Source organism: Anguilla anguilla, chromosome 1, assembly GCF_013347855.1.
Source record: "Anguilla anguilla isolate fAngAng1 chromosome 1, fAngAng1.pri, whole genome shotgun sequence".
NCBI lineage: Eukaryota > Metazoa > Chordata > Actinopteri > Anguilliformes > Anguillidae > Anguilla > Anguilla anguilla.
Genome location: NC_049201.1, coordinates 24,032,475 through 24,046,105, shown reverse-complemented (window position 1 = coordinate 24,046,105; position 13,631 = coordinate 24,032,475). Strand labels below are relative to the sequence as shown.

At 44.5% G+C, this 13,631-nt stretch overlaps 1 protein-coding gene across 3 annotated transcripts in view; it reads right to left on the bottom strand.

Annotated features, from left to right (window-relative positions):
• Positions 1 to 13,631, bottom strand: part of LOC118211926 (collagen alpha-1(XII) chain-like) — a 72,509-nt gene that overhangs the window by 49,081 nt on the left and 9,797 nt on the right. For 2 of the 3 annotated variants that reach the window (XM_035389517.1, XM_035389524.1), the window contains exons 6-14: positions 12,535 to 12,798; positions 12,145 to 12,309; positions 11,297 to 11,470; positions 10,770 to 11,060; positions 9,560 to 10,162; positions 8,767 to 9,045; positions 8,159 to 8,434; positions 7,550 to 7,822; positions 440 to 709 (exon numbers count right to left, since the gene is read on the bottom strand). The exons of the other annotated variant lie outside the window; for it this stretch is intronic. In XM_035389517.1, coding sequence (XP_035245408.1) covers positions 440 to 709; positions 7,550 to 7,822; positions 8,159 to 8,434; positions 8,767 to 9,045; positions 9,560 to 10,162; positions 10,770 to 11,060; positions 11,297 to 11,470; positions 12,145 to 12,309; positions 12,535 to 12,798 — 2,595 coding nt within the window. The remainder of the gene's footprint in view (positions 1 to 439; positions 710 to 7,549; positions 7,823 to 8,158; positions 8,435 to 8,766; positions 9,046 to 9,559; positions 10,163 to 10,769; positions 11,061 to 11,296; positions 11,471 to 12,144; positions 12,310 to 12,534; positions 12,799 to 13,631) is intronic. 3 annotated transcript variants of the gene reach the window in all.

Genomic DNA, 13,631 nt, shown 5'->3' with positions numbered 1-13,631 from the left:
CATATTTGAAAAAAAACATAGCAATATTTCTGTATTTGTGCAAGTTGAGATATTCAGGTCATTTTAAAGATGTTGTCATTAATTTATTTAATTACTGCAAAATGGCTGCTTTGTTTTGTATATTTGAGCAGATAATTTAGTATAGGTTTCTGGTCTCAGATGAACAGCTATTGTTCTGTGTTTTGACAATTTATTTAGTTTAACTAAATAAGATTCAACTTAAATATTTGAATTTACAATAACATGGGCCACTCTGAAATACCACTTTTCTTGAATTGGACCACCCCAGGGGCAGACCTATACATGTATATTTAACATATCTGTCTGACCGAGGTAACGCCAGAAGGAAAAGCCATTTTCTCAGGCAGATCAACAGTCAGGTTTCTGCGTATGTTAGATGCATTAATGGGGGGTGGGGGTAGGCGGGGGGCAGGATTACCGTCTGTGGTTTCTTCTCCAATGAGTGGGTCTCCCTCTCCTCGTCCATAGATAGCATAGACGGACACTTGGTACCGGGTTTCCGGTGTGAGCCCATTCAGCACCGTCGCCGTGACGTCACCGGGAACCCTTTTCTGCCCAGACTCATCAGTGAACATTGACTTCCACATGACACGGTAGCTTCGGGGGCTACCGGGGGCTGCCGTCCATGACACACCAAAACTGGTATCTGTGACGTTGTCCGTTACCAGGTTTTTAGGTGATCCCAGCTCTGTGGACAAAATACAAGAAACTTAAACTAAGGCACGACCCTAAAAGATCTTCAAATTATAACTTATGTTCTCCATAGCAATGCAAATGAAATCACCTCAAGTAACACTTGATTTAGAAAATGGCTAATAATTCCACTTTTTAACAAACAGCTGCTTTCAGCTGTGGTTCCTGTGCAACCTGCCTCTACTGATATTTACCGCAGTGCCTAGGTAAGTAGTTCAGCTAACGGAGGTGAATACTGCAAGACATATGCTGCAAAAGAAGGGAGACCACAGTTTCCCAATTGGCCAGAGGAGCCGCTGTTGCATCATGAGCCAGGACATGCCCTACCAACTGAAACTCTCTCTCTCAAAACTGCAGCCAACCGCACATCACTCCCCAGAATGCCCAGCCACAGTCAGCCCCAGAACGTTCCAAAATTCCATCCTGACAGTGGGGTGCATCTCTCCAGCAAGAGCTGATGCTTTGGCAAGTTGCTGCACCAAAGCACCGAGATAGCCACAAAAATGTGGGTTGGGAATTCACATCGGTAATTTCCACGCAGAGAGGGCTGATGGAAGGGAGGCAGGCATGGAACAGCAGCACAGGATGAATGAGGGACAGTAAATCCACTGGTTTCCGTTAACCCTCTGGGTATTTTTGATCTGGGCCATTTACTTTTCCAGGAACCCCCAGGAAACCTGGGAAACCAATCAAAGCTCAGTGCATCTCAGCACTTTTTATTTTTCCATTTCCCCTGGAAACCCGAGCCATAAGACCGTGTTTGCTACAAATGCAGATGTTGCTCTGCCCCCGGGGGGAGGGGGTGTCAATGTATCGAAAAGCCAGAAAGGAGAGGAAGTGCAGATGAGGAAATTCAGATGTAGCTGCCCAGCAACAACCACGGCTCACCGGTGAATATTTGCGCTCAAGCCAACCCCCCCACCCCCGCCCCCCCCACCCCCCCACCCCCCATCGCACTAAGGACCATCCATCCATCCGCAGAGGTGATGCTCATAACCGTTCATCACGAGTTTGGAGGCATAGCTCAGAGGCAAACAGAGAGATCTATTGTAACCCTGGAAGGACATTATAACATGTACTAATATCTAACAATATTTTATAACTACTTTGCATCAAGGGAGCAGAAGGATGTATGCCTAAATTTGTTGGTTGACAGCACTAGAAACAATGTCAACCTGTCTGGGAACCATCTCAAGACAAGCTCAATTGCCGAGCATGGAGAAAGAGGCTAGATAAGAGAAAGGACTCAAGTCAATGTATCATCAACCAATGAGGAACTGTGAAGCCTGGCTGTTGAAGTGACACTCGATATGAAAGTTAGCAGACACAGCAAGCTACGCAGTTCCATTAAGGTAAGTACTGCCAACAAGTTTCATACAAGGAGTTAATAATTATTGTACTAACAATAAATACCTGACAGATGGCAGATACTTTAAATTTGTCAAGATGAATTCAAAACTACGAACTTATTTTCTTGGACATTATCTTACTGGAATTGTATTACCATGCTATATGCTTCGGAAACCAAATTATAACAACCATATGTCCAAAAGGCTGCATAAGGCGGAGCATGAGAAATTGCTTACTCCAAAGCCTGCATTCACCTTCTGTGACAGTCTCCACTTTTAGTGTTAGAGATCACCGAAGATCACACACATGACCCTGTCCTTCTGTTAGGCCAGTGTCCTTTTCATTGTCCAGGGTTGTGCACCAGGGGTGTGACAGCACAGGCACACAGAAGGCTGTTCCCATGGTATAAAAAAATAGCAACATTCAACAAAGCTGTTTGAGAACCCTCAGAGGAAGTGTCTGTCAGGTCAAATACTCACTAGTGACCAGTAATTCCAAGTCATCTTGATCTACACTGTGGGCCAAGTCCTTGATCCCGAGTTGCCAAGTGCCGGGGAGTGACATTCCCAGCCGTGCACCAGGGACAGGGGATCACACACAAACGACTTCAGCAGACAATCACCTGCTCTTTTCCTCATTGATGCGAGGAAGGGGTCAGCTCCGATCACTCACAAAACCCCGGGTCCAAGTGCCGGATTTGATGTCTATTTTCTCTTTCTTTCTCTTTCCCTGAACTGCTGAACCGTCCAAACAAACCACATTACGGGAATTTTCTCCGTGTCACGAGGCAAAAGCAAACACTTTACAAATAGGCTGAAACATATAATTTTGAAGTATTAAACACATCATGTTACAGCATCAAAGCTTTAATTATGACCTATTCATGAGTTTCCAACATGGCCAGTACTGAATTAAATAATTATATTCAACCCCAGGGTCGATTTAAGGTGTTTTGAACATTTTGGCTGTTGTGCTGATTGGCTGACCTGTGCTGATTTGTGGGCATGTAGCCCACGATTCAATTTTTCTTGGTGCAAGAACCACCCTCTTTTAAAACTTTCTTTTATTCTAAGAAATAAAGAGGAAAATTGACTGATCTAAAATGCTTGTGGCAGCCTACCAAAAGAACAGGTATTTGGAACTCTGGGGTATTTCTAAATCCACTGACTTCATTCTATCATTGTTTACAGGATTTCCATCAGGTCAGTGTGGATATGAAACAATGAGCGATCAGAGAATGACTAAGAAGGCAATCGATGGATTATTATTCAACCTTACAAGCTTATGGCTCATTACTCTCTGTAAGTAAATGGCTGCTGTTGGAAAGAATCCACTGGAATCCTCTGTAATTGCTGGATTTCATGAATCTTACAACAACATCAGAGTGTCCCAAAAGGATGAGGAAATATGTATTAGGGTCTAATTTAGCATGTGCCAAAACACTGAACGATTCGATGGATGCAGACATCCACGTCTTTTATAAAGCAGACAAAATAAATTTCAGGTGAAATAAAGTTCTCCTAAAAAATAGATTAACTTCAACCGTGTTTAATTTTATAGATCATCACTAAGCTGTGCCTGATAAAAAAAGAAAAAATCAACTTACCAAAATATAATTTATCATACATAATATTCTTTCTTAAGTAGCATTCCAACATTGAATTCTCATTTGCCTAATTTGTTTGCACATGTTCAAGGTTCACCTCATCGCTTTTTTTTTTCCTAAAGAGCTGCCATTTTTCAGAAAACTTCCCGGACTTCACGCTGGAGGAAAAAAAGCCACCAGGGGCCCCTGGCATGGAACCTGGCACGCACTGTTCCCCATTACACACCGGCCCATTTCTCAAAAAACCTCAACAAAATGAAAATCAGACAAGAAGAAAATATGATTAATCTGGCACTTTCCTCTAGTGCTTCAGCACACTGAAGCCCCACAGAGGGTTTTCTTTTCTTTCTAGGGGAGTCAATCTCATGCCTCCAGTCTTTGTGAGACATACAGTGTTTTCTGCTGATGGAAAAGGGTGTAGCCTCTGCAGACTGAGTGCACCAGGTAGACTGAGGCTTCCTCTAGGCATCAACAAATCACCTACGTGGCTTGATAAATTGCATATCCTTACAGGCATCTTGTTGGCATAGATGTAAAACTCACCAGCTGCAGGAGGCATTACATTTTCTTAAACATTGAGAAAATATTATAAATGATTTGCAGCGAGAACAATATGGGCAATGTTTCACCAAAAAAAAACTTTTAAACAAATGAGCAGCACAGTCGGAATGCGCAAAGCAAGTTCTGTCAGGAAACTCAAAATTGCAGCCGACCAATCGGTTGGCCCCATTAACCGCATACTCACTCGTTTCCACAATCATCCGATGGCATACACACAACACTCTACTCTTACTCATCCAATCACAGGCACACATCACCAGTGGAGCATATTTTAAAACCAACAATCAGACCTCTCAATGCTGCTGCTTGCCTGCGCTGATTTGCATGCTTCATTGCTGCTGCTCAGAATTGCACGCACCCTCCGCCCCCCCAGCACCACCTGTTGTTTTGATCTGCTTCTAGATACTGGGGGGGGGGGGGGGGGGGTTCAGGTATTCCTCCTGTTTAGCAGAGGAGATGTATAGTACTCCCTGTTAGAAAGGGTAGTGTACGCTGGCGTGTGCACTAATACCAGAAGCAGATCCATTAATCGCCAAAGCAAAAATATACATCTTGCATGTGGGTGAGTAAAAAAATGAGCTAAAGGCTACCTGAGCGATACCATCAAAGCTTAGCCTTGTTTTTGCATTTCCCTTCCCTGCCTCTTCAAGTGGAAATGTACACAGGTGCTAACTGTGAGAGCATGGTCCACTTGGTCACGCATGTTCCAGTTAATGTTGCCATTAGGTTTCCCTTCTGGAAGTCCACAGCCCCAGTGTCTCTTGAAAGGCTCCTGGCTTTGAAGTGAATACGTTCCATATGGCTAGTGTGAAAATTTACCTTTCACCCTCCTCTCCCCTCCCTGGCCCCTTATTTCTTTTTTTACCATTTTTCTTTTCAATATATGGAATATAAATTTCCAAAAAATAACTTTTCTTTAATGGCTCAGTTTGGAATTGCAAATGTTACTCCATTCATCATTCTAACATGAGGACCGATGGAACAAGAAAGAAGAAGCAGGTATCCCCCAGACCCTGGGCTACATGCGTCTAACTACATAGCACAAAGCCTCATGGGAGTGGGGCTCTGCCCACAGTGAGCTGGCCCAGCTACACCATCAACAATGTTCTCTCCTTATCACCACTTGGCTAAACACTCACAATACAACCTCCTCTTACATCATCAAAGAGTATGCAATTCTTGTCTACACTGTGGATTACTGTCCAATATTGCAAGACAACATAACAATAAAATTAAAATGTTATATGATTTCCCATGCAAATAAAAATGAAATAAACTATGAAGAGTGTGGCCTCTGGTAGTCAGTGTTATAGAATGAAATTAATTCAGTGTTACAAGGCCTTTTATAAAATACTGTTTCATTACTGTTATATTTGTTTCCAGGTAAAGCCTGTTAAAAATTTCAAACCCAACGGCAAGATTCCCTAGTCGTTCCCCAAATTGCGCATTCAGGCAGCCGACTCCCACAGTGTTTCGCACCCCCTCTCCCCAACATGAACCCGGCACAAAAAGGATCTGTGTCTCGCTGGCGTTACGTCAGGTGAAGTGACGGGGCGCTGGCGAGAGCACACTGAGTCTCTCAGACCCAGCCGTGCGCGTGGGAGGCGGCTCGCTGACTCAGCAGAGGGGCCAGGCGGAGACGTTGCCCGGAAGCCGGGGTCCCTGACGAGTGAGTCAGCAGCCGGAGAAACGCGCAGCATCGTCCGAGGGGAGGCACGGCCGCGGGAAAATGTCAGGGCCTTTAACGGCTTTTTTATTTGTAACAATGAATGAATGGCACTGGGGGGGTGGTAATTTCCACACGGGACACTTATTCCCTTGTTTCGTGCGGCGTGGGAGAGACTGGGCACTGCACAGCCAGTTCTAAGTCAGCTCTCTGGATCTCTAGCTCTCTCTTTCCCTCTATCTTATTCACACACTCTCTCTCTCCGGCTGTTTCCTCTCTCTCGCCTTGTCCACCTACTCAATTTTCCAATTAATTCAAGTACTTTATTTGCATGACGCAAACCACTGTCAAATATTGACTACAGCATTCATTCCCATTTTTGCAGTGGAAGATGGGCTTACGATGAAGAGAAGAGTTTCTTCCCCATGCACTGTGTAGGAAGACACAGGTTTGATGCATTGGAAGCCAGGGGCACACTGCTTTGAAAGACAGCCAATAATATAGCATTGGCAGCCAGCCTTCAACTAATAAAGTGGGGCTTTCATCAAAAGCCAGAGCTTTCATGAGGAAGAATTCTGTACAGCTTAGAACCTGTCCTGGTAAACACCTGGAGTATAATGTTCAGACCGCAAATATACTAAATGTTCAGTGTCAATGTCAATCAAATCAAATCTCATTAGTTAAACGGCACTTGTTAACTCTAGTAGAGTATATTTCTCTCCTGTTTAATAGGTCAATCAATATGTTTTTGTAATGCATATTTTGTTGTGCAGGATGGTGGGCAAAAGCTACAGTATACGTATATCCATTCCCATTTCCCCTTCTCAGATCCTCTGATATCACAAAAGTTAACCTGTCAAATCTTACAGCACTACAATCCCTAAAACTGGCTTCCTCCAATCACTATGGGTTTGGCTGCAATGCAGGGACACTGTAACCCAAATCTCCAAGAAAACCACCACCCAACAAACTGAAGGGTCTTAATTATTTTAATAAGCATAGTGCAAGGGCAATAGTCACTATATTGTTCTTGGACACCCTCGGGCAAAATGCTTAACGCAAAAGCTGAGAAACTGCGCTGGCCCCTGATTTTTTTTTCGTGATCTTTGCCCACCACTGAGACCTTGCAAGGGGAAACAGATGTCTGCTCTTGCCGTAATTGGCTGCCATTATAATATGAAATGAACATGCCTCTCGCAAACAAAAGCAATTACGTGCTCTGAACAAATTAACCCATGCAGTGAGGTCAAGTGCCACTCATGCACTTATTTCTCACTCAGAAACTAAATCAAAAATAATTGCTGTAAGCCAAGCATATTGCGAATATGGCAGAGGAGTTGAGGTATCGGTGGCTCTCTAAAACTGATTCTGAAAGACGCTGTGAAAGCTTCAGAAAAATGGGTGTGATTTCCATCGGTGCACCATTGTGAGGTCTGTCATTTATATCTCACCACACCAGGTAGCAGTGAGACATGATGGTAGAGCGAGGCTTCACAACCCTTCCGATGATGTCAATCCCTGACTCATGAACCAATCAGAAAGACTTTGCTCTGCACTATAAAATACTAACTTTTGTAAATCCATTTTAAGGTTTGTAAAGCATGACCCCCAATCATCAGAGCAACAGCAGGGACAAGAAGGAGCCTCCGTACCTTCCAGAGTGGTCCCCTGTCCCAGGAGCGGGTCTCCAAGGCCAGATGCGTAGCGGGCGCTGACGAACAGCTCGTACTCCGTGGCGGGCTGCAGGTTCTTCAGCAGCACTGCCGTGCTATCGCCCTTTACCATCACCTCCTTCCTCTCCCCGCCATCTGCTGGCTTGTACGCTATGCGATACTGCTGGACCCGGCCTGGTGCTGGCTGCCACGCCAGCCTCATGCTGGACACTGTCTCGTTGAAGACCCTCAGGTCCCGTGGGGTCCCCCGAGCTGAACAAGGACAAGAAAATAAGGCCAGTTACACCTGAGCCCAGTATGTAAAAATGTAAGGAAATGTAAGAGGTATTAAGAGTTATTACAAGAGTTCTGTAACATACACTTATATATTTGTGCCTACAAACCACAAAAACATTGCATTCGAGCTAAAGAAGGTCTTCTGTTCATTGAACTTGCACAGTCATTGTTTTTTAATGTGTTGCAGTCTTTCTCGGCCAAGCTGTTCTCAAATTAAAAGGCAATCAATAAGAGACATACATGCATGTGCACACACATACAGTACATGTGCGCACACACACATACTCACACACACACACTGTGCAGTCTGACCTTCTTTGGTGGTCCCTGTGGTCTGCACTTCTGGGCCAAGTCCGGAGATGTATTCAGCCGATACGCTGACTTGGTAGGTGGTGACGGGGGACAGCCCACGCAGGACGATGTCGGTCTCAGGGCCGACAGTGTACGCCTCCAGCTTCTCCACGCCCCCACTGACCGGGACGTAGGAGATGCGGTACCGTTTCACGGGTCCGCGGGCTGAAGCCCACGACACCCGGAAACTGTCCGTCGTCTCGTCTGTCACCCTGATGTTCCTCACTGGTCCTTGCTCTGTGAGAGACACACAGCATGGTCTAATTGCTTACACTTATTTAACTGAAGCTGTCATGTTGGCAAAACCTCATCCTGTCACCAGAGTTGTATTACAGGTTACTGCAAGGTATAGATTAAATAAACAATCAAATGACCTATAAATGTCCTCTTGGCTTTGCCCTGATAATTAAAGGCAAACCTTTTCACAGACAACAGTTTGGAAAGTTTGGTGATCAGTAATTACAACAATCCTTTGTTTAAAATGTTTTTAAAATCTATTCATAAGTCAAGGTTAAAGACAAATGTCATTGAATCCACACCTAAGTCTTAAAGCAAAAGCCAACACTTACCCTCCAGTGTGGTCTCTTCTCCAGTCAGGGGAAAACTGTCCCCTTTGTCATACTGGGCAAAGACATTGACCTCATATTTCGTCAGGGGGGTGAGGTAGGGGAGGACAACGGTCTTGGTGTCCGCTGGCACAAACATTGTGATGTAGTCTCCAGTGACGTCCAGTGCAGGCCTGAACCTGACCAGGAAGGACAGAACGTCAGTCGAATCTGAGACCCAGGTGGTCCTGAAGCTCCGGGATGTCACCTCAGAGAATTCCAGGGATCTGGGTGAAATCAGACCTGGAGAGAAAGACAATATCCTTCACCTTAGGCTCTATGGTTTCATAATGGGTTACATCAGGTAAAACCAGGTTATTGGAAAGGTCATACTGCCAACTGAGTCTTGGACTTCTCGAATCACCATCTCACTTCTGTTACTGTGCCCAGATACATTTTGTTTCCAAGGAATCAAACCGAAAACCAAGAACTGTAATGGTAAATTGTGAATTTCAGTAGATTGTGAGATACAATGACTCCATAGTTGCCTGATATCAATGTGGAACTCCCCATGACAGTGTCATTGAATTCTTAAGGCAGAGGAGTCCTATTGATAACTGTCACACATAAATTAGAGCAGTGCTGCAATAGCGCTGAGATGCTACATCTCCATTGTTTTTTCAGAAGTTTGCAGTGCAACAGTTAGCAGGATAACTGGGACGAAATAACAATCAAGCACTTGCAATTATTAAAACTCATGCTGCAGCTATCAAAAAGTAAAGCTTTTTTTACACAAGAGAGGCACAAGGACACTCACTTCTCTTCTTAATATTGAGGAGCTCCTGCTCGATGCGGAGGCAGATGGACTGTGTGAGCTCCTTGGAGATTCTCTCGAAGGCATCAAAGTCCTCCACAGTGTAGACATGAGTGTCTGCTGGAGGGTTGGCGATGGCCTCCAGCTCCGAGCGCACGGCATCCTTCACACCCACAGCGAAGATCTCAACATCAGTGTTCCTCAGTTTAGTGGCGGAGTCGGTGAAGGCATCTGATGACTTTCCATCAGTGATGAGGATCATGACACGTGGCACGTTATGACGGGCCCCCCGGGCAGCAACAAAGATCTTCTCCCGGACATATTTCATGGCCCTGCCCGTGTTTGTAGAGCCACCACGGTAGGGGAAAGACCGCACTGCCTTGAGAACCCCAGGCAGGTCAGGGTGCGTGTTGAGGGCGAACTCAGTGTGTGGGTCCCGGCTATACTGCACTAAGCTGATCTGCACCTTGTGGGGGCCAATGTCAAAGGAGTTCACCAGGACCTCCAGGAAAGACCTCACTTTGGCAAAGTTGGCCAATCCAATGCTGTAAGAGCCATCCACTAACAGGACAACATCAGCCTGTACATCTACTCCCAAAGAGCATTCTGTATATGGGAGAGGGAAAAAAAACATTGTTTTTGATTTCTTGCCCTGTGACAATATTTGCTTTAGCATTTATCAGCATGTTTTATTAATTCTGGAAGGAAATCACTGAGCCCATAAAATGATGTTTTATGAAGATACAGACACCTTTACAAGCACAAAGCACGAAACATATAACTTTGAATCAAACTGTGAGTCATAGGACAATATTTTGGCTGAAACCAAGTTACTGCAATGTAGAACATAAGCCATTTGCGACTGAACACATATTGTACGTTCAAACAATAAAAAGATGATTCCCCTGATAATCATCTATTTAGCATTTGGACCCGCAAGCTTTGTTCATCCTGCTAGTGTTGAAAGACTTTATCCTTGCATTGCTTGCAGTTCCTGTCTCCAGCCCCCAGCTGTCTACATTTGCTTTTCTGCTTCATCTGACAGGTGAATGACAGTCACTGCACCTCCTACAGACACAATCTAACACTTTAAAGTGCAAATCAGGTTTTGGAATAATGGAAATGGAAAAAGGTGAGACTGTGTAGTGGGGGTGCCAATATGGGCTAAGTAATGGTGGATAATGACAGGCAGCGACAGCTGAGGCATGCTTACCCAGAGACACTTTAACTGGCTGGGTTGTCACCATGTCCATAACGGGCTCACTGGGGGTCAGGCCCTTGAGGGCAAAGAGGGTGATCTCGTACTCAGTCTCGGGGGACAGGTCTCGAACATTCACCGCTGTCTGGGTGGGCCCAACGTATAACTCTTGTCTCTTCCTGTCGGCCAGCATGGGGATCAACTGCAGCTTGTATCCCGTCACCTCACCGAAGGATGCGTCCCACGTCACCCTCATGGACTTGGACGAGATTTCAACAACCTGCAGGTTTGAGGCTGGTTCCACAACTGTAGGGGATAAATGTGAATATAAGAGCTTTCCATAGAATCAAAAGTTCAGCAGCATTCATATCCATGCTATTTTCATGAAGGGAAAAAAACCTGAATACACAAACATTGAGTAATTTTGGTGTTAAATGGGTCATTTTTGCTTTCATATCAAGAAATCTATACTGTGAGTATATAAACCACATATAAATGGCTCATAAACAAAATGGAAAACTTTGGCATTGACATGCGCTTACCTTCCTCCCCGCTTGCGAGGGAATTGACCTGGTCGTCGACCCCAGCGCACACCTCTGTTATGAGTTTGCGCTGCACTTCCTTGATCAAGTCAAAGTTGGGGACATTATAGACATGCGTGTTGTGAGGCCTGGAGGCAATTTGTTTCAGTTCCTCCTCATCTGCTCCTTTGATTCCTGAATTGGACAGAGAACAACAAAACCAATGTTAAACAACAAAATATGGCTTGTTTTCTGCACACCTATCAGTATTTCTGAGCATTAGTCAAGGGGCTACCCTTTACAAGTTTTGAACTGATCTATAACAAAGGCTCCCTTGTATAGAGTCGACCAACGCAAAATGAAAACCGTCTTGATTTTGAGGATGAATAGTCATGTTTCGTTGCAGGTTTGAAAACCTGTACACATCACATCTCATTAAAATGCCTAAAATGAAATGGAAGGCTCTAGTTCCTTTCCTGTGTTTAACCAAATCCAGCTGGAATTAATGATGGTGGCTCCACTTGTCAGTAAGCTGCTGAATATAATGGCGGTCACAAGCAGCAGTGTTGGAGGAGAGTCAGTTTTTTCCGACCTCAGCAGAATGCTATAAGTTAAAATTAGACCATTGGTGTTAGCAAATTTTGTGGTTCACAAAGCCTTGAATTTCACATTGATAGTCATTAGTAACAATCCAGGGCATGTTTCCACATCACATGAATGACTATAAAACCACGTCTTAATATTTGTGAAATTGTATTCCATTGGTAAAACCATTTTTCATTATTCTTGTAGCTGGTTAACTGTCAGCCAAAACAACAGGTAGTATAATCGAACAGCTTTCCATACTGATGATTCCCAGCTTCACATACCCAAGACAAAGATCTCAACCCCATTGTTCCTCAGCTTCCTGGCATATTCTTCCACAGGGTCCTGCGATTTTCCATCTGTGATAATCATGGCCACCTTGGGGAAAGACTTCCTAGCCCCTGCTGCCTCAGTAAAAGTGTTTTTCAGCAAGTAATCCATGGCATCACCTGCAAAAATTGTTATTATTACTGATTTGCTCAGCCAATAACCTCACACACCTGGTGACTTACATCATCTGCTTTTCTTTCCACTTTTCTTTCTCACTCTGACAGAGACATTTATACACAGAGAAATGTAAATACTTTGTATAAAGCTGGGCTGGAACATGAAAATAATCTGACGATATAAGATAAAATAAACGTTATCCTCTCAGAGGCTTCCATTACCCTTACCGGTCATTGTGTTGCCACCCTTGTATGGCAGTGTGTTGATGGCACGGAGGAGTTCGCCACGGTTGGAGTACTGGTTCAGGTTGAACTCTGTCCTGGTGTCAGTGCTATACTGCACCACGGCCACCCGGGTCTTGTCCAAACCAATCTCAAAGGCACCCGCCATGGAGCTGATGAAGCTGCGGATGTGCTTGAAGTTCTCCCGCCCAACACTCCAAGAGCCGTCCACCAGGAAGGCAACGTCTGCAATAGCGCTGGCTGTACACTCTGCAGGTGAGAGAGAGAGAGAGAGAGAGTGGGGGGGGGGGGGGGGGGGGCGGGTCAGTCACATTAGCAGCACTGGTACCACCACTAGACACCCTTCATTTAACAGGCATTCTGACAGTGTCAACATAGCAAGTAAGGGGATGAATTCTTACATGAAGCTTACACTCATTTGGCTCATCCTTTCTAATCATGACAGCCACATTTATAATAGCCTGAAAATGCACTTCTATTTGAATGAAATTATTCTTTTGGATGCATGCCAAAAAAACATGCCATTAAAAACATTAGACTGTAGCATCTATCTCTTCACCCATGCATCCACTCTGGGGGCATGTGTCTCTATGAACTGCTATTTAGATTAAGTGGTTCCCCACACCATTTTTCTGTAAAATTCAGCAAATTTAATGACATATGATCCTGAATTTTGAAGCTACCATAAAAAGGGGATGCAGGCGGAAAGTTTGAATATTATTACAATTTGGCTGTAGACGAAGGCGCAAAAATTCTTTCAGCATCTTTTAAAATCCAAAATAAGCAGTCATTATTCTTTATGTCTCTCAGGCCACGTCACTACATTTCTCACAGACCATTCTCAATGGCTCAATTTGTTTTAATTGGTCTGATTCATGCGTCCCTGTTTTTAAATCTTCCATCCATTCTCCTGCGGCCCATTGCTCACTTGGCAGACTTGCTAGCCATTAGCCCAGCGCGCTTTGTTCTCATTGCAGGAATTCACCTGTTGACCAACATTCAACTGAACAATGGCCCTTTGGCTTTAAGTGGGAAGTGGTGTAAATGTGACAGCTGTCCACTATGGGATATGCTATATGTTG